General features: G+C 47.6%; 1 protein-coding gene across 2 annotated transcripts in view; it reads right to left on the bottom strand.

Moving 5' to 3' along the window:
* MEKK1 (MAPK/ERK kinase kinase 1) overlaps positions 1 to 23,708 on the bottom strand; it is a 69,749-nt gene extending 46,041 nt beyond the window's left edge. For both annotated transcript variants that reach the window (XM_087389897.1, XM_087389899.1), the window contains exons 1-2: positions 23,039 to 23,708; positions 22,338 to 22,958 (exon numbers count right to left, since the gene is read on the bottom strand). In XM_087389897.1, the coding sequence (XP_087246023.1) occupies positions 22,338 to 22,958; positions 23,039 to 23,598 (1,181 nt within the window). In that variant the 5' untranslated portion in view covers positions 23,599 to 23,708. The remainder of the gene's footprint in view (positions 1 to 22,337; positions 22,959 to 23,038) is intronic.
* Between the last annotated feature and the right edge of the window lie 1,074 nt (positions 23,709 to 24,782).

The following is a 24,782-nucleotide window of genomic DNA, read 5'->3' as shown; positions in this document are numbered from 1 at the left end:
TTCACATTATTTCTTTTTAATTGTGGATGATTACTCTCGCTATCAATGGGTGTTTTTCATGAAAAAGAAATCCGACACTTTTTCTTTTTTTGCTACTTGGGCTCGCTTGGTTATGAACCAAACAGGCAAGACTATTGGGATTGCTCGTAGTGATAATGGTGGTGAATTCATTTCCCATGAATTCACTCAATTCCTTCAAGAGCATGGTATCCAACGCCATCTTACATCTCCAAATTCGCCTTCCCAAAATGCTCGTGTCGAACGGCGACAACGTACTGTCATGAACATGGCCCGTTCCATGCTTTTTGCAGCCGAGTTGCCTGAACGTCTCTGGCCCGAAGCCGTCAATACTTCTGTCTATATCCTTAATCGCTGTCCTACTCAACCCATCCTGAACATGACGCCTTTTGAGGCCTTTTATGGCTATCGTCCTTCTATTGCTCATCTTCGAATCTTTGGTTGCCGCGCGTACACTCATACTCCCAATGATACTCGCGGTAAACTCGAACCTCGTGCTGAACTTTTTCTTCTAGTTGGCTACTCGGCAGAAGCCAAAGCTTATCGATTATTTGATCCTCGTACAAACAAAGTTTTGGTTCGCCGAGATGTGGTCTTCGATGAAAGAGCAGTGCTTAAAAATTCCTCTATTCTCTCTACTAATGACGTCTCCACTCCAGTTCCTTCCGACAATTCTCCTCCCGAAATTCCTTCCTCTCCTCCCGAAACATCTCTCCCCCCACCCATTGTTTCTCCTCACGACCCACTGCCACGCTGGTATCGTCAAACTATGAAGGATTCCGGGATTATTCCTGTCGAACTTCCTCCTTCTGGTCCGCGCCGCTCTACTCGAATAACTTCTTCTCCTGCCACTGCCTCTTTTTTTACCACGGCCTATATCATACATTCTGAACCTGCCACTTGGCAGGAAGCAGTTAAAAATCCTGCGTGGCATCGTGCTATGGAACAGGAGCTTGAAAGTATTGATCGCAATCAGACCTGGATCTTGGTAAATCGACCCACTCACAAAAAGGTCATCGGAACCAAGTGGATCTTCCGAACAAAACTCAAAGCCGATGGCACCCTGGACAAATACAAAGCCCGCTTAGTAGTGCAAGGATTCCGCCAAAAACATGGTATCGATTATGAGGAAACCTTTGCCCCTACTGCTCGGTTAACTTCCTTTCGTCTTCTTCTTGCCTTAGCTGCTCATCACCACTGGACTATCTATCAAATGGATGTCAAGAGTGCCTTTCGTAATGGCTACCTTGATGAAGAAGTCTATGTGACTCCCCCACCAGGTTTTTCTCCTCCTGGCCATGAAAATAAGGTTTTCCGTCTCCGCAAAGCTCTTTATGGTCTCAAACAAGCACCTCGCTCATGGTTCCACCGAATAGACACCTTCCTCAAAACTAATGGTTTTCATTCTACTCCCTTTGATCCAAATTTATATATCCATCATTCGTCAGAGGGGGTCTGCTTTATTTTACTCTATGTCGATGATCTTTTGCTTTTAGGCTCCACTCCCACTACACTTCAGTACATTAAAACTCAACTCAGCATCACTTTTGAAATGACTGATCTTGGTCGGCTCTCTTATTTTTTAGGCATGGAAGTTGTACAACATTCTGGTGGTATTTTTGTTTCTCAACAGAAATATGCTCTTCAACTCCTTGATCAAATCATTCCTCATGAGCCTAAGCTGGCTGCCACTCCCTTAGATCCCACCGTAAAGCTCTCAAAAGACTTGGAGTCTCCTTCCTTTGATGAACATCTCTATCGCCAGGTTGTTGGCAAACTCCTCTGGCTCCTTCACACTCGTCCTGATCTTGCTTACTCCGTCTCTATTCTCAGTCAATATTTTAATGAACCCAAGCTCACTCATTGGCATGCATGTATTCGTATCTTGCGGTTCATTCGTGGTACTTACTCTTATGGTTTACATTTCAGACCAGGACTAACCCTACAGGGATACACTGATTCTGACTCGGCTGGTGACCCGGACAATCATCGTTCTCATGGCGGCTATATTTTCTCGTTTGGCTCGGCACCTGTTTCTTGGTCTAGCCGTAAACAAGAGACTGTTGCTGGTTCTTCTACTGAGGCTGAATACCGGGCCTTGTATGATTGTACCACAGAGGCCATATATCTCCGACAGTTTTTGGCAGAATTGCACTTTCCTTGTACTGAACCCACGATCCTCTACGTCGACAACAAAAGTGCCATTGCTCTCGCAGGCAATCCCATTTTTTCCAACCGCACCAAACATGTTGGTGTTCACTTTCATTTTACTCGCGAGCAAGTGGAACTAGGTACTATTCGGTTGATCTATGTTCCAGCTGCCGATAATCATGCTGATATTCTTACCAAGCCGGTTAATCGCCCTACTCTTGAGCATCTCTACCCACGGTTGGGGATTGGTTTACCTCCTCCTCTTTAACAGTTTTTTTTTCTCTTTGTGTACTTAAGGAAGTGAACAAATCCCCTGCGAGGGCACTCCTTCAAGTCTTTCTTTTTTGTACCATCATCTGGGCATTTAGTGAAGATGAAAACCTACTCTGTAGGCATCTCCATCTAAATGAAAACCCAAAAAAAAAAAAAAAAAAAACAAAGGCTGTTGAAGATGATAGATCACTCATGGAACACCTCTTTGCTTCTCCTGTCTGCATTGGACATTGAGAGGGGGTGTTAAGCCAGGCAATCTCCAATTCTCCAGGACCCGATAAAACAGGTACAAGCACCACTGGTGCCTCTCCAAATCCTGTCAAAGAAACCCCGAATCGGAGGCCAAAAACACAACCAAAGAAATGTCAAAAGCCTCAGTGCAGAGGAAAAACAAAATAAAAAAAATTATTTAAAAATGTTTTTTTCTGGTCTGACCAGATCTGGCCGACCAGATTGACCTGGTCGGTCAACTCTGACCAGGTCGGTCAACCTGCAGGTTGACCGACTTTTTCTGCCCCTTCCTATAAAAAGAGGGGGGGGGCTAGGTATTCAAATACAATCTCTTCTCCAGCTCCAGAGGTTTCTGCACACCCTGAGCCACTTCTGCCTCCTGGCTGCCTCCTCTGCTGCCTCAACTTCTTCCTCCTGACTGCCTCCTCTGCTGCCTCAACTTCTGCCTCCTGGCTGCTCCAGATCTGTCCCCTTTCAGCTCCAGATCTGCCCTCTTTTCTGCCCCAGATCTGCCCCTCCTTTCTGCTCAGATCTGTCCTCTTTTCTGCTCCAGATCTGTCCCCTTTTCAGCTCCAGATCTGCCCTCTTTTCTGCCCCAGATCTGCCCCTCCTTTCTGCTCAGATCTGTCCTCCTTTCTGCTCCAGATCTGTCCCCTTTTCAGCTCCAGATCTGCCCTCCTTTCTGCTTCAGTTCTGCTCATCTTTCTGCATCAGATTACCTCCAACTTCCGCTCCAAATTCCGTTCTTTCTACTCCAAATCTGCAGCAACCCCTTCATCAGTTTGTTGTCTCAGATTTGGTTCAGTTCCAACTTGTGGAGCTAGTGCAGAAGTCCACTACAGTTGTCAGGACTGAAGTTTGTTTCAGAGCTTCTCTTCACTTGTACTAAGTTCCGTTTGTGATATATATATCTTCTTCAGCCATTGATTGTCTTCAGTATTGTTTTATTTGTCTCCAAGTATTTTTCTTTATATTGAGTATGCAATTGCTATAATTGTTTCTGGATTTTACTTTATGTGAAATTTGTCCCATGCTGCTGTTGCAAGAGCATATTTTTGTTGTTGCAAACACGATGATCTTTCTTAAAATTTGGTTACCTTTTGCTGTTGTTGAACTTGTGGTACTTTGATTCACTAAGCATTATTAGTGTTCTACAGGTTCTAGGCGAAAGACAAAGACAATGGCCATAGCTTTGGACAGAAATATATTATTCTCTATCTGGTAGGTTCATTGTCTATTGATGAGTCTGCACATCTATTCTATGCACATAAGTTGAAGAAGTTTGTGATTCCACATCCCACACCACACTATCAGTCTTCCGCTGTGCGTACCCTCTGTTGGGTCATTTCTAACAGATGTCACATGCACCCCTGCACTTGGGTGCAAAGTGACACACTGGCTACATCGACAGGTGTGTAATAGTTCCCTGATAGGATTTTTTGTCGTATGTTGTGACCCCTTTGTGAGCCCTTGTCCAGGGACAATTAGGCACCAGCTACGTAAGTCAGTCTTTCAGCCTTAGGTCAAGTCAGAATATCAGTCCTTGTTCACTAGTAACCACTGGAGAACCATAGGGTTTAGGGATAGGTTTAGGTCCAGCCTAGGATAGAAGCCCTTCTAGGCCCCCTCAGGGCTGGAACAAGTGAAGAGAATGGCAGGGGAAGGGCTGCCTTTATAGGCTACCCTGCACCCCTCCCTAGGCTACCTTTATGGGGCCTAGGGCTGCCTTTATGGGGCCTAGAGCTGGCATTTATGAGGCCTAGGGCTGGCATTTATGGGGCCTAGGGCTGCCTTTATGGGGCCAAGGGACCAGCCAACCAGCCCCAAAAGCCCTATAAATAGGGAGCCCCCAGAACCTCTTTTCTTATTCAGTTCCCCCCCTCCTTCAGCCTCCTACAGCTCCTCCTCTCTGAACAGCGTGACACTCACCCCCAGTGGCCCTTTGACCAGCCTCAGCCTTTGGCATCAATTCAGCCCTCTCGGAAGGTGTTCACGTAGCGCATCAGACAAGGAGTCAGGACAGTGAACGAAGTAAGGTTTGGAATCTGTTTCAGCAGCTCTTTCCAGTTATCTCTTACAGTTTTACACTGCTCATTCTCAGCTCTATATTTCAGTCATCTCTCAGCTCTCTTATAGGATCTATCACTCCTAGCTTTCACTCCCTCACTCATGCAGTAACCCTGCATTCTGGCACATTCGGCTAGTAAGCATACTGACGTACATTGGGCTAGTAAGCATACTGACCCAACAACGTTTGTGGCTGACCTCAAAGCCCGTTTTCTCCCACCCCAATATATGCTTGACCTGGAGGATGAGTTCTCTCGTCTCTCCTAGAATGGTTTGCCTGTGTTGACATACTGTAACAAGGTCATCATGCTGGCGCAGCAATTGGGTGTGACAGAGCGCGCCAAGATGAAGCAATTCATTGAAGGATTGGACACCGTGTCCACCCATTATACAATTCGGAACTTCAATCCGCCGGATTACAAGCAGGCATTGACTCTCGCACACAATCGGGAGATGATGCTGAATGGGGGAAAGCCCAAGCAGGTCCAAAAAGATTCCAAAGCCCCGCAGCAATCAAACAACATAGCTGGTAAGGATCAAAAGGACAACCAGTTCCAAAAGAAAGACCGCCAGGCTTCTGGTCAAAAGGAGTCCAAGCCCAAGATGACTCCAGATGAGAAGGCTAAAGCGGGCATTACGGGAGGCTATCTATAGCACGACGAGCAGAAGCGGTACCACCAAGAACATCGCTGCTTTCATTGCCACCACATCACTAGGCATGGCAAGAAGGATTGTCCGAAGTGGCTTGCTGAGAAGGCTGCGAAAGCGCCTACTTCGTCCATTGCCAATGTGTTGGCACTTTCAGCCCCGCCTCCATCCTCAACTACGAATGCCGTCTTCCCTGCTTTGAACAATGTTCCCACGGTGGTCTTTCAAGGTAAGCAGGAGGGTGATATCTCAGATCAAAAGAAGGCACTCATTCGAGCGTACGGCACAGATAACGGGCATCAGTTTATTGTCCTATTCGATATGGAGAGTTCAGAAGATGCCATCTCCCATCAGCTTGCCAAGACAGTGGGGTGCACCTTGGTGCCTCACGAGCTTGCAGGCAGTGGACGGGTTCACGCCTCGCTTGCGCACACACATCACGCATAAGGCCATCCATTTCACTTTTTCAATTCAGAAGGCTATGTTTACGCGGGATTTTATTTTGACTCCTTTGATGGGGTGCGACATGATCCTCGAGATTCAGTGGCTCCAAAAGCATGTACCAACGCCTGATTGACGGCACGACACCTTCACTATTGTGGAAGGTTTACCTGAACCCGCCGTGATATGCGGCGATCAAAGCATACCAGGGATTCCGTTAATCTCACATATTCAAGCAGGTCGCGCCACCTCCAAGGATACTATCTGTGCACTTGTCTACGTCCAGTGCCAAATCACTGCAGTTCAAGCCGCTCCTCCAATGGGGCAAGCAATGGTAGATCTACTCCAAGAGATCCAAGACATCATGCTCCGGGATGATCTGCCACCCCAGCTTCCTCCCAGCCGACCGGAAGACCATCGCATTGATCTACTTCCAGACTCGACACCTCCAAGTAAGTTCCCGAATCGACTTTCCAAGTCTATGGAGGGGGAGTTAAAGCAGCAATTGTCTCAATTACTGCGCGCAAGGTTCATCAGACCTTCTTCTTTGCCTTTTGTTGCACCCATTCTATTTGTGGCAAGAAGGATAAGTTTGCACGACTATGTATCGACTACAGAGCACTCAACAAGCTTACAGTAAGCAACAAGTTTCCTATGCCCCGCATCGAGTACATCTTGGAACGACTCAATGGTGCAAAGTTTTTCTCAAAGATTGACCTCAAGAGTGGCTACCACCAAGTCCAGATTTTTGAAGCTGACATCCCAAAGAGTTGCCTCCACAGGGTTGGAGAAGTGGTCCTCGGAGGTGTTCGATGCTATTTTGGGAAATCAAATTACACTCATGATGGACGAGTGGATGGAGCCACAGGGACTAGACCTTTGGTACGCCCATGGCGCCGAGGTGAACTTTCAGTTGAGCTTCACGTGTGAGGAGCCAGTGTGTAGTTTGGCGACAAGAGTTATCAGATTGCCGCTGGAGGCAAAGGCGGAGTAGGCACACTTCTGGCCCCTCCAGAAGTGTGCGGAGATGTTCGGGGTGGAAGCCTCCTTCATGATGAAGTGGGCATGGAAGATCGGTATTAAGCCGGTATCCACCCTAGCATGGCGCCGCACAGACACTGACTACTCACCCTCCAAACCCCCGACAAAATCACACAAGGCAGTCTTTCTGGGACATGCACCCACTCACAGGAGAGCCTTGTTCCCGACTCCCATGTCCTCATGAGCTGAACCATAGTGAGTTGGGACGTACACAGGCTCCACGACCGTATTCGTAGCCAACTGTAGTACCTGATACTCCGGCAAGAGTTGCAGAGGGCAGTCGTAGGGCGGGCAATGGACATCCTTATGATTCAGGAGCACATGTTTTCAGCTGCAAACGTCAGACGACGCCATCACCTTCTCTCAGGAGAGGTCCCCCGCAGTAGGACGGAGCGGAGGGGTCTACATCTCAGTCTCACAGACTTTGGCTCCAGAGGTCTACGATCAAAGCAAGCTCGTTCCAGGACGGGCAGTTTGGATGGGAGTTCGGACGGGCAAATCCAGAGTTGGGATCCTGAATGTGTATGCCCCAACGTGTAGACAGCACCGCCCGGCCTTTTGGAGGAGGCTGTCAAAGTGTCTTCTGAATGTAGACCCTTAGATTCTTGGAGGTGACTTCAACAACCTGGAGTTTGGGGAAGACAAGAAGAGCGGCGCCTCGTTTTCTGAGATGCCAGCAGCAAAGCGTAGCACCTAGGAGCAGTTTATTTTCATGATCAGTGGCGGAGACCCATGGAGAGAGCCAGATTTCAGCAGGACACCTGGCAGCCTTCTCTTCTTTGGACAGAGGAGACACAATGGATTGCTAGGACCGTTTCTATGTTGGGGACTCGGCACAACACAGAGGCGGATCTACCGGGATTCTGGCAAGTACCACAATGTCAAACCAGTCTCCAGTGGTACTTCACTTGGATCAGCCCGGCCGAGGTCGCCCCCAGAAGGGGGTCCGCATTCTAAAGGACATCCTGCAGGACGAGGAGATTCAACAGGTCATCGCAGGGATTTGGGAGCAGTCAGAGATGACACCGTGTGAGGGTTGGGCTGCGTGGGTGGCCGATGCGATTCAGAGGAGCAGAGAGGAGCTGCAAGCTCACGTCCTTAGGCGGAGGAGGACCCTTTAGGAGCCTGAGCGGGCTTTGAGGAGAGATCTCGCCTCCATCGAGAGGCTCAAGGAGCAGGACCCAAGCCTTGCATAAATGAGCACGCCTCTCAATAGTCGCCCTAGAGCCTGGAGTCCCACGCTCCCAGGTGGACCGTAGAGTGTAAATGATATCCTACCAGATGGCAACTAGGGTAGCCGAGGGTGGAACCGAGTGCTCAACCATCACGAGACTGCAGCGAGCCACTCAAATGTTCCAAGCCGTGATGCTGGCTACCACCTCCCAAACACTGTCCTCCCTAGGAGGAGGAGGAGCTAGGCTGTCAGGAGAGACTGCCTCGTGGAGTGCAATCCTCTGGATACTCTGACCCTGTATCTGGTAGGCTGGGGGGATCTCATCAATCTGAAACGCATGTCCTCCCTCTGTCAACCAAGCCACCATCCCCCAGGTATAGTCTTTATGAAGACTCTACATACGTGTCATGATCTTGAGGGCTCTCATCGAGATCCTCGCTGCGCTACGACAGCTCCACAGGCAATGCAGGATAGTCTCCGGGACACCATCGGAGCAACAATGGCACTGCCCCTCCACTCGCATTTGCTCCAACCATGGTCCGACGGGCAAGGCTCCGTGGGCGGCCAGCCAGCCAGAAGAAGTATGAGATCTTCCTTGGCCGCAAGTTGGACCACAACCGCATCCAAAACCTAGAGCGAACATCCCGGGGCACTCTCTGGGTCACCCAATGTCTCTCCCCTGAGGGGTCCACCTCGACGAGTCCATCTGAAGCCTCCTGCCGATCGATGTGGTGTAGGAACAGAAGGGCACCTCATCCACCGGCTCAGCTAGGCCGCCCCTGGAGGGCTAGAACCACTCTCCCGGATCCCACCGGACCTCCCTCTGGGGTCCACCCTCCCACAGCCAAAGGCGCCATCTAGAGGCGTCCTGCTCTGAGATACTGGGAGGGTCAATGTGCCACTCCTTCCCAAAACGTCCTACCACTCTGATCATCTGCTAGTGAACCCAATCAAGACTCCCATCCATCTCGGGGTCTCTCTCAGTGAGTGGCTGAATTAGGCCTCCAGGTCCTACACAAAAGAAGCCGGGGTGCGTGCTACATCCTCAAGGGAACACTAGTACGGGAAAACTGCCCCAACCATCTGCTGTCTCTCCAAACGTGAAGTGCCGCAACCATCTGCTGTCTCTCCAAACGTGAAGTCCTTCCCACCAGGACTCAGGAATGGCTAAGTCAATCTCGTCCATCCGCTGCCCTGCCCCTCGCAGATGCGCCAGGGCGTCAAGCCTCGCCTCTGTCTCCATAGGTATATACCTAGATGAATCCAGGAACATTTCCAAACTCATTCTCTAAAAACACAACATAGTGCAGTTTCAATCTCATGATAGTCACTCACAAGGTTGAAAACCATAAACTCCATCATGCATAGCAGGGACTAGCTACTATGACATCCCCACTGACGTCATCAGCGCCCAACAATGGGTATAGACCATAGTATAAAAACATGCTCTCACACATACAAATCCACACACCCACACATACTTGAGCATCCATTTATACAAAGTCTTCGTACTGAGTTTCTGTCGGCACTTCGGAGGTGAAGGGCAGACTCAGCCATGATGAAGGCTAGCACTAAAGGAGAAGGCTAATCAAAAGGTAGTCCAAAATCTCTTCATTCAAGCTACAACTGCTTGTGAAGTCTAAACATTTTCATTTTAGTCCTCCCAACGAGCATCTAAATCTAAATCTAGCTGATAGGGCAACGCACCATTTAAGATAGAAAGAATTATCACAATACCAGCAGGCCGTAACTTGGACGAAAACTTCACAAGGTGAAATTTGCATGTCCGCTAATACGGCAGAAGCATATACCTAGATGAATCCAGGAACATTTCCAAACTCATCCTCTAAAAACACAACATAGTGCAGTTTCAATCTCATGATAGTCACTCACAAGGTTGAAAACCATAAACTCCATCATAGGTAATCTGCTCCAACGGCCAAAGGGCCCTGTTGGTGGACCACTGTCCCACTGTGCCCAACCAATGTGAGTCTGCTGTTCGAGCATACGTCCCTCCTTGTCTCTGATCTCTGGGTGCCACATAAGGAGCTGGCGCTCAAACTCATCTTTGCATCTGTGCGGAGCACGGATGAGACCCCCTGCCAATCTCTGCCATACCCGCGAGTTTTACACCAACTTCCGTGATCGAGGTACCTATGAAGCAGTGTGGTTGGACGAAGATTTTTCCCAGGAGTTCCCCCAGATATTGGCGGACTACTTGGAAGCAATGAACCTACCGCCAAGTTAAGGAGGAGGGAATGTCACATGCACCCTTGCACTTGGGTGCAAAGTGACACACTGGCTACATTGACAAGTGTGTAATAGTTCCCTAATAGGAGTTTTTGTCGTATGTTGTGACCCCTTTGTGAGCCCTTGTCCAAGGACAGGCACAAGCTATGTAAGTCTGTCTCTCAACCTTAGGTCAACTTAGAAGATCAGTCCTTCTTCACTAGTACCCACTAGAGAACCATAGGGTAGTATTTCCTGTTGAAGATATCATAGTCAAAGAGTGTGGTGATGTGATGTGTTAGTGTGAAGTACTAGCTGATCTAGTAATAGTCTATGTGAGTGCCACGTGTCATCATGGGACTTATCCCACATGCACTAGGTGCTAGTGTGTGAGTGAGTAGCCTACATAAGGCTTGTACTTCACTTGTCTTGTAACACTTGTTGAATGAATGAGAGCCTTTGTCATGTCTTCATTTGAGCATCATTTCCTCACACCCTAACCTTCTCCCTCTCTCTCTCTCCCTTCACCATGTTTCCAACATGGTATCAGAGCCACTTAGCCCTGCCATAGCCATAGCTGTCACGTCATCCTAGACCTAACCCTAATTCGAAACCCAAATCTGCTTCAGCCTTTCTTCCTGCAGCCTGCAGCCGCCTCAATCCTGCTCCATTTCGCCCCGTTTTACCTCCATTTTCTTGCTGTTTTCACCCGATTAGACCCTCTGTTCATTTCCGCCTCTAGCTATTCCATTTTTTTCAGTTCATTCAGCCTCCTCCACAGCCAGCCGCCTCCATTCGAGCTCTCTTGGAGCACTAGGCGGCCAGTTCTCTGCTGGTCGGCGTTTTCTTCAGCACGCTTCTGCACGTAAGGTTCCCTAAGGCCGTTTTGCAGTTCTACATCGCCGAATCTAGGGTTCCTTGGTTGCTGCAGCATAGCCGACCACCTATTCAAGGTTTTGAAGGGATTTCCGAGCGTTTCTAAGCTGCTCCTGCGTAGCCGCCTTCAACAAAGATATCTCGGGGCTGCTTCTTGGCTTCCAGACTCATTGTGGTGGCCTGCTACAGCATTCGGAGCTGTTCTAGAGAGCCGCCTGACACGTTTCGGACCTGCTGTTGCGCTTTGGTACACCTACACACCTGCTGCAGCATCTTGGTGTATTTCAGAGCTGTCTTGCTGAGCTGGAGCATCTGCAGCTTTCGCCTAGCTATCTACATAAGCAGATTTCGGACCTCTAACTGCCACGAAACCCTAAAAGTTGATTTTTGCAATATTTGCTCAGATCTTCAAAATCTTTTAGGGCTTTTATGATTTGAGGGCTCCTAAATGTTGCAAGAACACTCTCCTGCAAGAAAAAAGCCCCAAATTTTCCCAAACCCTAATTTTCTGCTAAACCCTAATTTTCAAATTTTAGGGCATTTCTGTTTTTTGCATCCCTTGAGCTGTATTGAAGTCACCTGCATGTAGACATTTGGGGATTTCTCAAAATTCATGTAATTTCATTACAATCTTGTACATTTATTTGGGCATTTTGCTCCTTTGGGCATAATTGCTCAAATTTGAAGATCTTCTTCGCATTCGGTGCCTCTTCGATCAGCACATTGAGTCATGACATGATCTCCCTTGGTAGCTACTCCTATGGACTTCATCGAGACATCATTCGAGGGCATCCTTGCTTGGTTCTTCACCGACGTACCTCTTTGCATCAGGATGTGCACACTCTTGTGTGGTAACTACTTCGGGATCATGGGTTCTCTGCCCTTGCTATACATAAAATGAATGAAAATATTTCTATGTTTGAGTTAAAGGTTCTCTGCCTTGAGTAGTCCTTCTAAAATGAATGTTTGAAGAGTCAATAAGAGGTCCTCTGCCTTGGGTTGTCCCCCAAAAATGATTGTATTGTGTTTCACTTCGGTTGATGGTATTGACCACCCAGTTCAGAGTAAGGGGGGATGACGAGTGATGGTCTGCCCTTGCCGGTCGCAAGCTAACTGAGAAGTAACTATCACACGGGAGGTGTTGGATAGTTGGACTTGCTCTTTGCAGTATTACGGTGGAGGGGGGATCGGTCTACTCTTGCGTGTTGGGTCTCACACCTCTTTGCTCTGAAGGGGAGTGTTGGAGATATCATAGTCAAAGAGTGTGGTGATGTGATGTGTTAGTGTGAAGTACTAGGTGATCTAGTACTAGTCTATGTGAGTGAGTCTTGTGTGAGATGGGACTTATCCCATATGCACTAGGTGCTAGTGTGTAAGTGAGTAGCCTACATAAGGCTTGTACTTCACTTGTCGTGTAACACTTGATGAATGAATGAGAGCCTTTGTCATGTCTTCATTTGAGCATCATTTCCTCACACCCTAACCTTCTCCCTCTCTCTCTCCCTTCACCATGGTTTGCCCTTGCCAGTCGCAAGCTAACTGAGAAGTCACTATCACACAGGAGGCGTTGGATAGTTGGACTTGCTCTTTGCAGTATTGCGGTGGAGGGGGGATCGGTCTACTCTTGCGTGTTGGGTCTCACACCTCTGCTCTGAAGGGGGGGTGTTGGAGATATCATAGTCAAAGAGTGTGGTGATGTGATGTGTTAGTGTGAAGTACTAGGTGATCTAGTACTAGTCTATGTAAGTGAGTCTTGTGTGAGTGCCACGTGTCATCATGGGACTTATCCCATATGCACTAGGTGCTAGTGTGTGAGTGAGTAGCCTACATAAGGCTTGTACTTCACTTGTCTTGTAACACTTGATGAATGAATGAGAGCCTTTGTCATGTCTTCATTTGAGCATCATTTCCTCACACCCTAACCTTCTCCCTCTCTCTCTCCCTTCACCATGTTTCCAACATTTCCGTCATAGATTTAGGGATAGGTTTAGGTCCAGCCTACGATAGGAGCCCTTTTAGGGCCCCTCAGGGCTGGAACAAGTGAAGAGAATGGCAGGGGAAGGGCTGCCTTTATAGGCTGCCCTGCACCCCTCCCTAGGCTGCCTTTATGGGGCCTAGGGCTTCCTTTATGGGGTCTAGGGCTGGCATTTATGAGGCCTAGGGCTGGCATTTATGGGGCCAAGGGACCAGCCAACCAGCCCCAAAAGCCCTATAAATAGGGGGCCTCTAGGCCCTCTTTTCTCACTCAGTTCCCCCCCTCCTTCAGCCTCCTACAGCTCCTCCTCAGCCCCCTTTGAACAACCTGACACTCACCCCTAGTGGCCCTCTGACCAGCCTCAGCCTTTGGCATCAGTTCAGCCCTCTGGGAAGGTGTTCACGCAGCGCATCAGACGGGGAGTCGGGACAGCAAACAGAGTAAGGTTTGGGGTCTGTTTCAGCAGCTCTTTTCAGTTATCTCTTAGAGTTTTACACAGCTCATTCTCAACTCTATATTTCAGTCATCTCTCAGCTCTCTTATAGGATCTATCACTCCTAGCTTTCATCTCTCACTCACGCAGTAACACTGCATTCCGGTGGACAGCACAAGCCTCTCCTTGCCTTGCAGAAGCGTCCTACATCGCCAGTGTGGACAACATCAAGGTCTCGGTAGTGGTCGGTGTTGCCTCTCAGGTTTTTGGATCTGCTCTACGGGTGCACAGTGAGCTCTTTAGAAGCGCGTTTTCTGTGCTCTCTCGAAGAGTGTTCTTTGTATTTCTCAGTTCTCCAAGTATAAAGCAAATTCTCCACTGATTGGGGCAGGGGGGCCCTCAGTGGGTACGGGGACCCAATCGGTTGTTGACTCTACTCTCTCTCTACCCCTCATCTCCTTTCTCTCTCTATGGTGTACAACGATAATTCCTCGCTAAAGGTTTAAAGAAGGTCTTGCAGTGAATTACACGATCAGATTACCCTTGCATGTTACATAAGAGGGGAGTCACACTACAGCTTAGGCCACCATGGACAAGAAAGAACCTGCCACTGCTCCAACCATCTGGACTCCAGCAAAAACAGTCTCCTACTCTGCCATCACTTCAGACTCCCCCTCCCCCCATGCCTTGACATACCATAGACAATGGAGCAATCTAGCAACTGTTTTAGACCCACAGAAGCAGATCTATTTTTTACAGCAAGAACTCAAAGAGGCAAAGCTTCGAATTGCCTCTTTGGAGAGGAAATCTTTGATATGGATAACAATGGAAAACAGCAGCACCTGCACCACAGCTTGTAACTAAGGTACAAGAAAGGGTTACCCCCCAGCTCAAGTCTATGAAACAGGAAATCACAGCAAGTGGACAACAAAACCAAACAAAATTGGACGTCTACGAGGAGGTAAAAGAACAAGAAACCAGGGCTGCCAATACCGCGGTTATATGCAAGGAGGGTTGCCTGAGGGTTGGTCTGTTGGAGATGGGAGCATGAAAGACAAGATTGATCAATCTCTCCAAGTGGGAATCAAAATGATCAATCTCTCCAAGTGGGAATCAAAAGACATATCTTATGTCCTGCAAAAGGGGGAACAAGCACGGGTAGTTTTCACCAACAAGATGGCAAGGAGCAAGGTTCTCAAACAAACTAGCATGCTGAGAGGCACCATGTAGCAGGGAGAAAGACTAACTCACTCTCTCTCGTACTAACTGCTGACTGAACTGAGAGAATAATGCACTCACAAACACAAGTGGAAGCTGTGAGATGAGTATGAGAATATATAAGGTGTCTTGGAAGATGGAAAGAATAAGTACTGCATTGAAGGGGAACCTTCACTGCAAAAGAATAGAGAAGTATTGTATGGAGGGGTAAATTTCTCACTGTAGATCTGTGACCTGAGGGGCTGCTCTGATTGCTGCTATCCAAGCAAAGAAGCCTGCCTGTAGATGCCTCAGGAGGGAGCTGGACTGCTGCTGCCTGCCTGGCCTGATCCGATCCTGTCGACTGCTGCTGGCTGGAGGTAAATCTGCCTAAAATAGCCTGGAAGGTGGATAAGAAATGAGGCCAAGGGGGCTGCCTTTTATTCTAAGGCGTAGAACTGATCTGACCCAGGCCCTGAACTGAACTGTACCTGACCCAGGCCCTGATCTGTCCCGACCACACTGACCAGGTGTGCTGTAAGAAATCCTAGATTTACTATATTTAGAACTGTGCTAAGGAACAGAAAAGAGACTGAGATAGCAGAGAGCAAAGGAATAATGATATTGCTTGAATGTCTGTAGGGTGGATGTGATTGTGTCATCCATACAATTGGGCCTCTCTTATATAGAGAGTGAAGAGTCACACATGAAAAGGTGTGTACTCCAAAGGGTATGTGCATGAAGAGGTGTGTACCCCTTGTGAAGGGTGTGACCCTTGATGAGAGGGTACATTACAATAGGAATGTCTCTTCATTAGAATGTCTCTTGTGAAGGGTTGTGCCTCATAAGGAAGTGTCCCGTCGAAAGGGCAAGAGTTGTGCCTCTTAGGAAGTGTCCCGTCGAAAGGGCAAGTGTCCCGTCGAAAGGTCATACCCTTCCACAAGTGTCCATTCATTAAACCATCCATAAGTCTACAAAGAGAAAGGAATACGTCACAGATCGTGACATCCCCTCCCACTCAAAAGAAGACCCTGGTGGAGATAATGAACTGATGTAGAAAATATCATGGTAGATGCTGAAAATACTGCTGTAAAAGATCAGGGTACTGCTGTAAGTCTTCATCAGACTGCCAAGTAGCGTCGGAGTCGTCCAGATCTCGCCAAAGAACAAGGAATTCCGTGTCCATACTTTGTTCGAAAAGCTGTCTTGTATTCATCACCTTCTCGTATGCGAATTTGATGATAACCTGAATGAAGATCAATCTTGGAGAATTGTGTTGCATGTAGAAGTTGATCGAAGAGGTCATCAATGCGAGGCAATGGATACTTGTTTTTGATAGTGAGCTTGTTGAGGGCTCGGTAGTCGATGCAGAGGCGCATAGACTTGTTCTTTTTTTCCACAAGTAGTACAGGAGATCCGAAAGGGCTGCGACTGGGCCGAATGTGACCTTTGTCGAGTAGTTCGGTGACCTGTCTTTGGATTTCTTCATTTTGAGTGTAAGAAACCCGATAAGGAGGCTTCGACGGTGGATTACTGCCTGGAATAAGTTCGATTGGGTGATCCACTGGTCGTCGAGGTGGTAACTGCTTTGGCAATTCCTGTGGAAAAAGATCCAGGTAAGGCTGGAAAAAAGGTTGGTTGAGGTATTCAGGAGGATCCTTTGTTGGTGTCTCCTCGACTGCCGTAACCAATAGAAGTGAAGTCTTTGCTTGGCGTTTACGAACCCACTTCTTTACTTGTAGGGCAGAGGCAACTGGAGTTGAAGGAGAATCCCTAGAACCAGTTAGCTCAATAAGTTTTCCCTGGTGGACAAACTGGATAGTATGGCTGCGAAAACTGATTGATGGATCATAGTCGTAGAGCCACTGTTGTCCCAGTATGACGTCGTACCGAGAAAGAGGCATAATGTCGAAGTTCAACTTGTCTGTATAATGTTGGATGCGAAAAGACAAGTTTTTAATCCTGGTGTTGCACAAGAAAGTTGTTCCATTTGCGAGTTCAATCTGATAGTCCATGAGGCTAGGACTGGTGGTCAACCGAAGTTTATCGACCACAGAACTGGCTAGGAAATTATGAGAACAGCAACTGTCGATGAGGATGGTGACCGTTGTTCCACGAATCGATCCTTGAACACAAAGTACTTGAGTAGCCAGGGAAGGTTCGGGGTTGCTGGCAAGGCTCAGGTGGATGGTATTCGCCATTCGAACAGCTTTGCCTTTCTTGTCTTGTGCTGAGGTAGCATCTTCTTTTGGGGAAGTGCTAGGTTCCATATTAGAATTTTGCTTTGGTCGCTTGGGACAATCGAACCATCTATGGTCGCCTGTACAGATGGTACAAAGTCCTTTGGAGCTGGAGTTGTTCTTCTTGTCAGTGGCCACACCTTTATGTTGGGGCTGTCGATAATGACTTTGTGAAGAAGAAGAAACACGATCCTTGGGGGAGTGCTTCTGTTGGAATCCAGCAAATGATTTCTGAGGCTTCTGGGGATCTTGAGACTGTCGCTGACCTTGATTACCGAAGTTTTTGCGAAACTGACCTTGATTACCGAAGTTTTTGCGAAACCTGGTATTATCTTGAGGGCGAGCACCTTTGGCCATAGGAGAGTTCTGTGTGCGATTAGCACTCTGCTTCCCTGTGTTTAGGAAATCTGTAATGCGCTCTGCGTAAGCAATAGCGCCATCTGTGGTGGTGATGTTTGCTTTAAGAACATCAATGCGTAACGAGGGATGTAGGCCTGAAATGAAAGCATGAAGGCGATCATCCTCAGTTAAACCATCAATCTCCAGCACCAATGTGGTGAACTGAGAGATATAGGAAGACAGGGAACCCGTTTGCTCCAACTGTCGGAGTTTTGAACATGCTTGGAAGTCCGCATTGGCAGGTACAAACTGCTTACGGAGCATGTGTTCAAAACGTTCCCATGTTAACACAACTTTTCCGTCCTTTAAGCGTCTTTGCCACCATAGAAATGCTGTATCCTTCAGGAGGGAGGCTGCCAAGGCGATCTTTTTGCCTTCAGTGAGGTCAACAGTGTCAAAATACATGCGCATTTTAGCGAGCCATTGGTCAACAGTTCGGCGATTGCGTTGACCAGTGTAGGCTTCCGGAAGTTTGACGTCAAGTCGTTTAGTCTTGGAAGCTTGAAGTAATCGGTAGAGGGCACGTAGTTCAGTGTTTTCTACCTCTGGTGGGAAAGAGTCCACATCGTCGTCTGGTTGCGTCACGTCATCCTCTGTATGTGCTGGACTTCGAGAATCTTGAAGTTGTTGAACTTTTTGAACCAAGTCAGAGATGCTGTCCTGAAGCTGAGATATTTGAAGTTGCAATAGTGATTCACTTTGGACATTGCCTTCAGGGGCCTTTTTGGGACTTGATTCTTTAATCTCTGGAGAGGCTTCACGCGAGCGGTGCGACATGTCGGAGATCCCTGTGAGAAAAGCGCGAACTTGCGCTCTAGTTTGTACCATTTCTGGAAGAGAATTCGGGCTGCTCCTTGAGGTTGCTCATATTGGAGGGGGCAGGCGAGACAGGATGGAACCACCCGTGAAAATCTGGTAAGGGAGGTCCTGTCGGAGGTAACACTGGAGATTCTGAAAAAGGTGTTACTGCTCGTGATAGAGTCCACGGAACTGAAAAAGGATAAGGAGCTGCTGTCGGAAGAGGAGGATATCCAGGAGAGGGAGTGCCTTCAGGATGTAAATACTGACTGGGAGAAGGTACACCCTGTAGAGGAGGATATCGGGGAGCTGAAGGAGGTGGAGAGTACCCTGGGGATGCCGAAGGTGAAGGGTAGAACTCTCTCCAAAAATGAACAGCAAACTCCTGAGGAATATCGTGTTCCGGATATCTTCGTGTCTCGTGGAACACAACCTGCCGTACAGTTTTGTTTGTTGAAGGAGAGGCTGCGACTTTTCGCTAGGGCTGCCTAATGGGTTAGTTGCCCCAAAAATCAAATGGGGGGTTTAGTTAACCCTAGGTAGCTAGGGTAAACCTAGGGATAGGGGATGGGTTTATTTTTTTCCCTTTTTTACCCCTCTAGGTACCCTTTTGTAGGTACTTGGGGCCTAGGAGGTGTGCCTATTCGAAGGGGTGTGACCCTTGGAATAGGTGCACCTGTTCATGAGGGGATGTGTCCCTATTGTTAAAAGGGGTGTGACCCTGCATAAATAGGTATGTCCCTTTGCCCACGATGGGGTATGTCCCATGACTGAGGAGTCGAGACTCGTCACCAAAAGGTGTGTCCCATGGTGGAAAAGGTGCGTCCCTTGGTTTTGGGACAGCCCAAGCACCTGAAAGGACACGATTTTGGTCATGTCCATTCACATCAACTTGTGATGTGAGGGAGATGGAGAGGCCAGGATGACTTTAGGCCGGGTGGGCGTTAAAAAATTTTACGCTCATCCTCTCCATCTCTTCCATGCACAATGTGCACAGATGTCCTTCTAGCGGCAAAAATGTATCAGATCAACGCTAGAAGGTGGGGGGCATTTCCTACAGGCAGGAGCGAATTTTGCTCTGATACCACTGTAACAAATCCTAGATTTACTATATTTAGAACTGTGCTAAGGAACAGAAAAGAGACTGAGATAGCAGAGAGCAAAGGAATAATGATATTGCTTGAATGTCTGTAGGGTGGATGTGATTGTGTCATCCATACAATTGGGCCTCTCTTATATAGAGAGTGAAGAGTCACACATGAAAAGGTGTGTACTCCAAAGGGTATGTGCATGAAGAGGTGTGTACCCCTTGTGAAGGGTGTGACCCTTGATGAGAGGGTACATTACAATAGGAATGTCTCTTCATTAGAATGTCTCTTGTGAAGGGTTGTGCCTCATAAGGAAGTGTCCCATCGAAAGGGCAAGAGTTGTGCCTCTTAGGAAGTGTCCCGTCGAAAGGGCAAGTGTCCCGTCGAAAGGTCATACCCTTCCACAAGTGTCCATTCATTAAACCATCCATAAGTCTACAAAGAGAAAGGAATACGTCACAGGTCGTGACATGTGCTGCAGTTCACCACCTGCCACGTAGCAGGCTGACCTGGTGCTGATGTGGTGCCTGACATGGTGCTTGACTGTGCGCTGATGCAGCATGTATGGCTGCTGACGTGGCACCCTAGCATACCACGGGTTGTGGATGCCCGTGACGCATCAGGACATGAATCTCAGAGGAGCTCACCCTGACTAAGCTCAAACCAAGAACTGCAAAGAGTGAAGTTGAAGGAAGCTCGGAACGACAGAGATGGGAAAGTGTAAATCAAAGACTTCAAATCTAGACCCAAAGATTCTAAGTCTTAAACTGATGTAAATGCCAGTTGACTATCAGATTGTACGTAGCCTATAATAATTTCAACTCTTTTTGGACCAACATGGAATTGTTGGATGTCAACATGTCCTCATGTCACATGGGTAGATTAGGTAGAGAGTGAGGGCCTTGCTCTCTCTCTCACGCACACATGAGATAATACAGGCAGAGTTCGTCATGACACCACTACAAACTGATGCCATCTTCCAGACACTGACATTCATTCACAGAGTCTGGGACTTGCCCCTGTGGAGACTACCGAGGCTGGCTCTGAAGTCATCCAGACGACTAGCTAAGAGCAGGACGGACACATGGTATGCATGTATATCCACATGGTTTGCCAGACACGGGATTCAGATGGACAGGCTCCCTCCCTTTCAATACAATATGGATGCACCCCCTGAGTCCATTCTACGAGATGAGTTAGACCTCCTCCAGCTCCATACATCTCGGGCTTGTGAGGGAGATCAGGAGCTCCCCACCAAGACCCAATTCTACCGCAACCATTTCTTGAGAGTCTCGGAGGAGGGATTCATCATCAGACCCTAATATCTCGAGGACAGGGGAGTCTCACGCGCATTAAGGATCGCCATTCGGCAAATGCGGGTTTCATCCCATCAGCTGAGGATTGAGACAAGGAGAGCAACACGTATACCACAGAGCAGCGGATCTGCATGCTATGCACACTAGGAGAGATTGAGACAGAGGAGCACTTTCTCTGTGCCAACCCCGCCTACTACGAGATCCGGGGGCAATACCACTGTCTTTATCAGGATGCGAGTGAGTTCGGCCCACTATCGTGATTGAGCCACTTCCATGACCACGTCTACATTGGGCTCTATCTACTTGAGATGCGCCGCCACAGGGAGACCTTGCTACAACAGATCGGGGAGCAGCATAAGGGGACCAAACCACAATATACAGAGGCTGACCAGACACAACGGCATGTCACAGATTTCTATGCATTTGAGTCAACTCCACGACACAGTGGGGTGGAGGAGGAGCTAGCTGATATGCAAGCGGTATGGATTGCTGAGAGAGGATTGCAGAAGCTACCCATGACACGGAGAGCGACCAGAGCACACTTGATTGAGGTCTTACCTATCACAGCTTTCCTCAGAGGAGATCGCCCGAGACGAGGGGTCACTCTGAACATAGCTCGGCGGGTTCAAAGATCGAGGAGACCACACCCTCCTTCACCACCACAGCATGAGACAACCAGACATACGCAGATCCAAGACATCTTCGCCGCTCATAGACGAGCCAACACAATGCTGAGTTTCAGATTCTGAGTTCCAGTTCGAGTTCCAGCTCTTTTCTTCCTACTTCAGATAGCACCTGATATGACATGACATGATATGATATGATATGACATGTTTTGTTTTCGATTTTGCTTAAGCTATTGAGCCCTTTATTTCAGCATAGTAGAGTACTCAGCAAGGGCCTTAGCGCCCTTTGCGCCAGCCCTTTGTGGCTTGTATGAGTTTTTTCCCCTTTTGGTATTTTCCCCACTTTGTCCCATAGGCCCGCGAGGCCTCCTGCGGACGTTAATCTCTCTCCCCCTCTCTCTCTCAGTTAGCATTCACCCTTACACACCCAGCGATTAATACGGCCACCGTTACTTAGAGAGCTATGTAAGCTCCTTCTATGTTACATTGGTATAAAAGCCTCAAAACTTTTCTTTCCTAAGTTTGTGAGAGGAGCAAGGGGGGTAGGAAGTGGAAGTAGGACACCCCAACTGTCTTCTACCTGAAGTAGCCTCTCCATGACTCCACTGGATCCTTCAGCCTCAGTGGGAGATCTGCAAGATCCCACCTGCAGCCATTGTATGATGACGACCCGCTTTGGCAAGGTGCCCATGAGTACAAAGATACCAATCAGTTCAATTGACCATGATGAGGTGGTGTCCACACCCATCGGTGGGCCCAAACTTATAGTATCCATTACACCAACTGATCTGCTAGTCATGATGCAAGCAATGATGCAGATGCAGGCACTACAGACAGAGGATAGATTTGGCTGCTTTGAAGACAGCCTGATAGTCATCTTCTCTAGATAAAAATTTGAGCTTTAGATGGGAGCTGAGGGCTTCAGGAGGAAGGGAGGCCGGCGGAGGGCCAGGAGCGAAGGTGAAATAGGGATTGAGATTAACAAATGGAGCATCATCTTGTATGGCCAATGTTGCTTCTAGGAAATACCAAATAGGTAATTTAACCTAGAAAGAGAATACAAATGGATTAAAAACTAAGAATCGTTAAACAAACAGCTCGAATACAGAGACTTACGCAGTCATTCCCTCGTACACTGTTCCGAAGGAGCCACTGCCCAGCACGTCCAGTTTTTTCCAAGATTCTGAAATCTTTATCATCTCTAAATTGTATTCCACTCTCACATTTGCTGCTGCCCCACGTGCTGCAGGAACTGCGTTCTCTTGAGCAGAAGCTGAACGCTCTTGAGGCAGCAGCCCAGCATCATTCGAAGAACGTGAAGTTTGGTCACCTTCGAGATCTCTTCGAACATGTATATTCCTCTCATAATCCAAAACAATAGACACAGGCTTGACGACCTGTGTCACATTTCTCTGACTCCATTTATGTACTCTCCCTTGAGTAATGGGACTCTCTACTTCTACTTGCTCTGTGGCATGGCTGCCCAAATCAACGTCTTCCTCTGGCGCGAAGCTTTCCAGAAGCTGTTGAGTTGATACCAAAGAGACAGGTAACTTGAAACGCACTGGCGGTGGAGGGAGTAAGGGTTGTCTCCGTGTTTCCATCGTTGAACACTTCAAAATGTCTGCATTGATTCCAGGACGGAACACTTCGTCGGATTTAGAACGCCAAAGTTTCAGTGCGCAATCGGATGTTGGCTCGAGAGTAGAAATGTACGTCTCTCTTTCTCCCGAGAGCCTGCACAGAAACAACTTGTAATTTTGACTGACCTTACAACGGTTGTTACACAAGCACATAGTACTTTGAGAAGTGCAAACCTTTCGCTATTGAATACAGGGTTGTAATCTTGAGCAAGGTTGGCTTGCGAGGAAAGAAGATCTCTGCTCACTGTTCGAGAAGCTTCAAGGTCTCTCGCAAGGGGATTCACATCTGAGGCTTCCCATGAATTGTTCGATTGAATGCTGTGAGCGTTAAAACTTAGCACCCCGCGGGGAGAGTTGTCGGGACTTTGATTAATTTCCCGTCCGCCTTCCTTTTCCGTCAACGACCCGTCGAGCGGCGGAGAATGAGTACATACGGGTTCACCCAGTCGAGATCCTCTGCGTGCTTTCCCATCATTCCAATCTTCCTCCGATATGCCAAAAGCGTCAGCCCCGCCAGAAATGCCCAGGTATTTGTAGAGCTCATCAATTCCCTGGTCCCCAAGGACCCTGAAACTCCTAGAAGCGTCCCTGTCCAGAGCCAAGAGGGACGCAGGCGAATGGGAGGAAGGAGGCGAAGTAGGGGAACTAGTAGACGAATCTGAAGGCTCGAAGTTGATTTTCCTGCCGTTGCGTCTATCCAACCTAGCTTTTCGATGTTTGGAGAGGGAATCCATGGGAGTGAAGCATCAGAGGAGGAAGAGGAGGAGGAGGGGGAGGAGGAAGGGAGGGATGGCACGCGGCAGGCGTCTTGGTTTTCTTCTTCTTCGGCTTGTCGTTGTTGTGCATTTTGCCGTAGACGAAGTCAAAGGTCCCTTTTGTGGAAGCGCAGCAGCCATCGTCCTTTGTCAATTGCCACAGTGGCTTAGTCAAAATCCCATTTGCTCTATTCGACTTACTACTAGGCTAACAGCCATTACCTTTTCAAGGCATTTTTGAAATTTAATCAAGGAGGACCTAAATCTTATTGAGTTGGAATCTCATTGTGTTCTCACAGCTTTGGTGATGCAAACAATTTGAATGCCCCTTAATCTTATTGTGCTCAAATCTTGTTGTGTTCCAGCACGCTCACATTCCAAGTGATCTCTTCCGTCAAAATCCTTGATCTTTTAGAAAATGCACACTTAAGTATTTTGTTACTACGACGACTTTGAAAGCAACTCTTTGCCTGGTATTTTTATTTCCTTTTTAATATATTTCCCATTTTCTCGATTAAAAAAAGGGTCATTTTTTCCTTGTGCCTTTAAAGCTATATAAGGGTTATGCTTAAAACACATTTCTTTTGAGTTTATAACCTCACTAAAATAGGCAATTAATAACTACACATTATGCATAATGCTAGCAACTAATGCTATATATTACTATACAATTATATCCATCTATTTAGTATTTACCCAATATCTAGTCACTGTGTGACATGTCCAATGTCCACTAACACAACACTTCCATGTTTGTAATTTCAGATAACATAGCATGTAATCTATACGTAGCAAGCATTAATGTTTTTAATACTTTTTTTTTTAAAGCTTACCAATCTATTGAAAGGCAAGTTTTTTAATGCATTTCTTTGAGAAGGGTAATTTTTATATTTTTTTGTGTGGAAAGGTAATTAAATTAAATGAAATGGGAAAAGAAAAATATAAGTACAAAGACGCGCTAAGCACTCTATGCGCTATAAGCACCTCAAACCATCTAGGACTGTAGAAACACAAGGCCTCTAGAATAGATTTGCAATTAGATCTTCCTGCAAAGGCACTCCTAAAAAGATCAATGCATCGCGGGTCTTCCATATGTATTGCAAAGAAATTGTGAGAACGAGATCCCGCACACAACTTAGGCTTGGATTGAGATTGCCACAATC

Source organism: Dipteris shenzhenensis, chromosome 18, assembly GCF_047967505.1.
Source record: "Dipteris shenzhenensis isolate YYH24624 ecotype China chromosome 18, Dip_SZ_1.0, whole genome shotgun sequence".
In the NCBI taxonomy this organism is placed as follows: domain Eukaryota; kingdom Viridiplantae; phylum Streptophyta; class Polypodiopsida; order Gleicheniales; family Dipteridaceae; genus Dipteris; species Dipteris shenzhenensis.
Note: the sequence above shows the minus strand (reverse complement) of the source record. Positions and strands in the feature narration are given on the sequence as shown.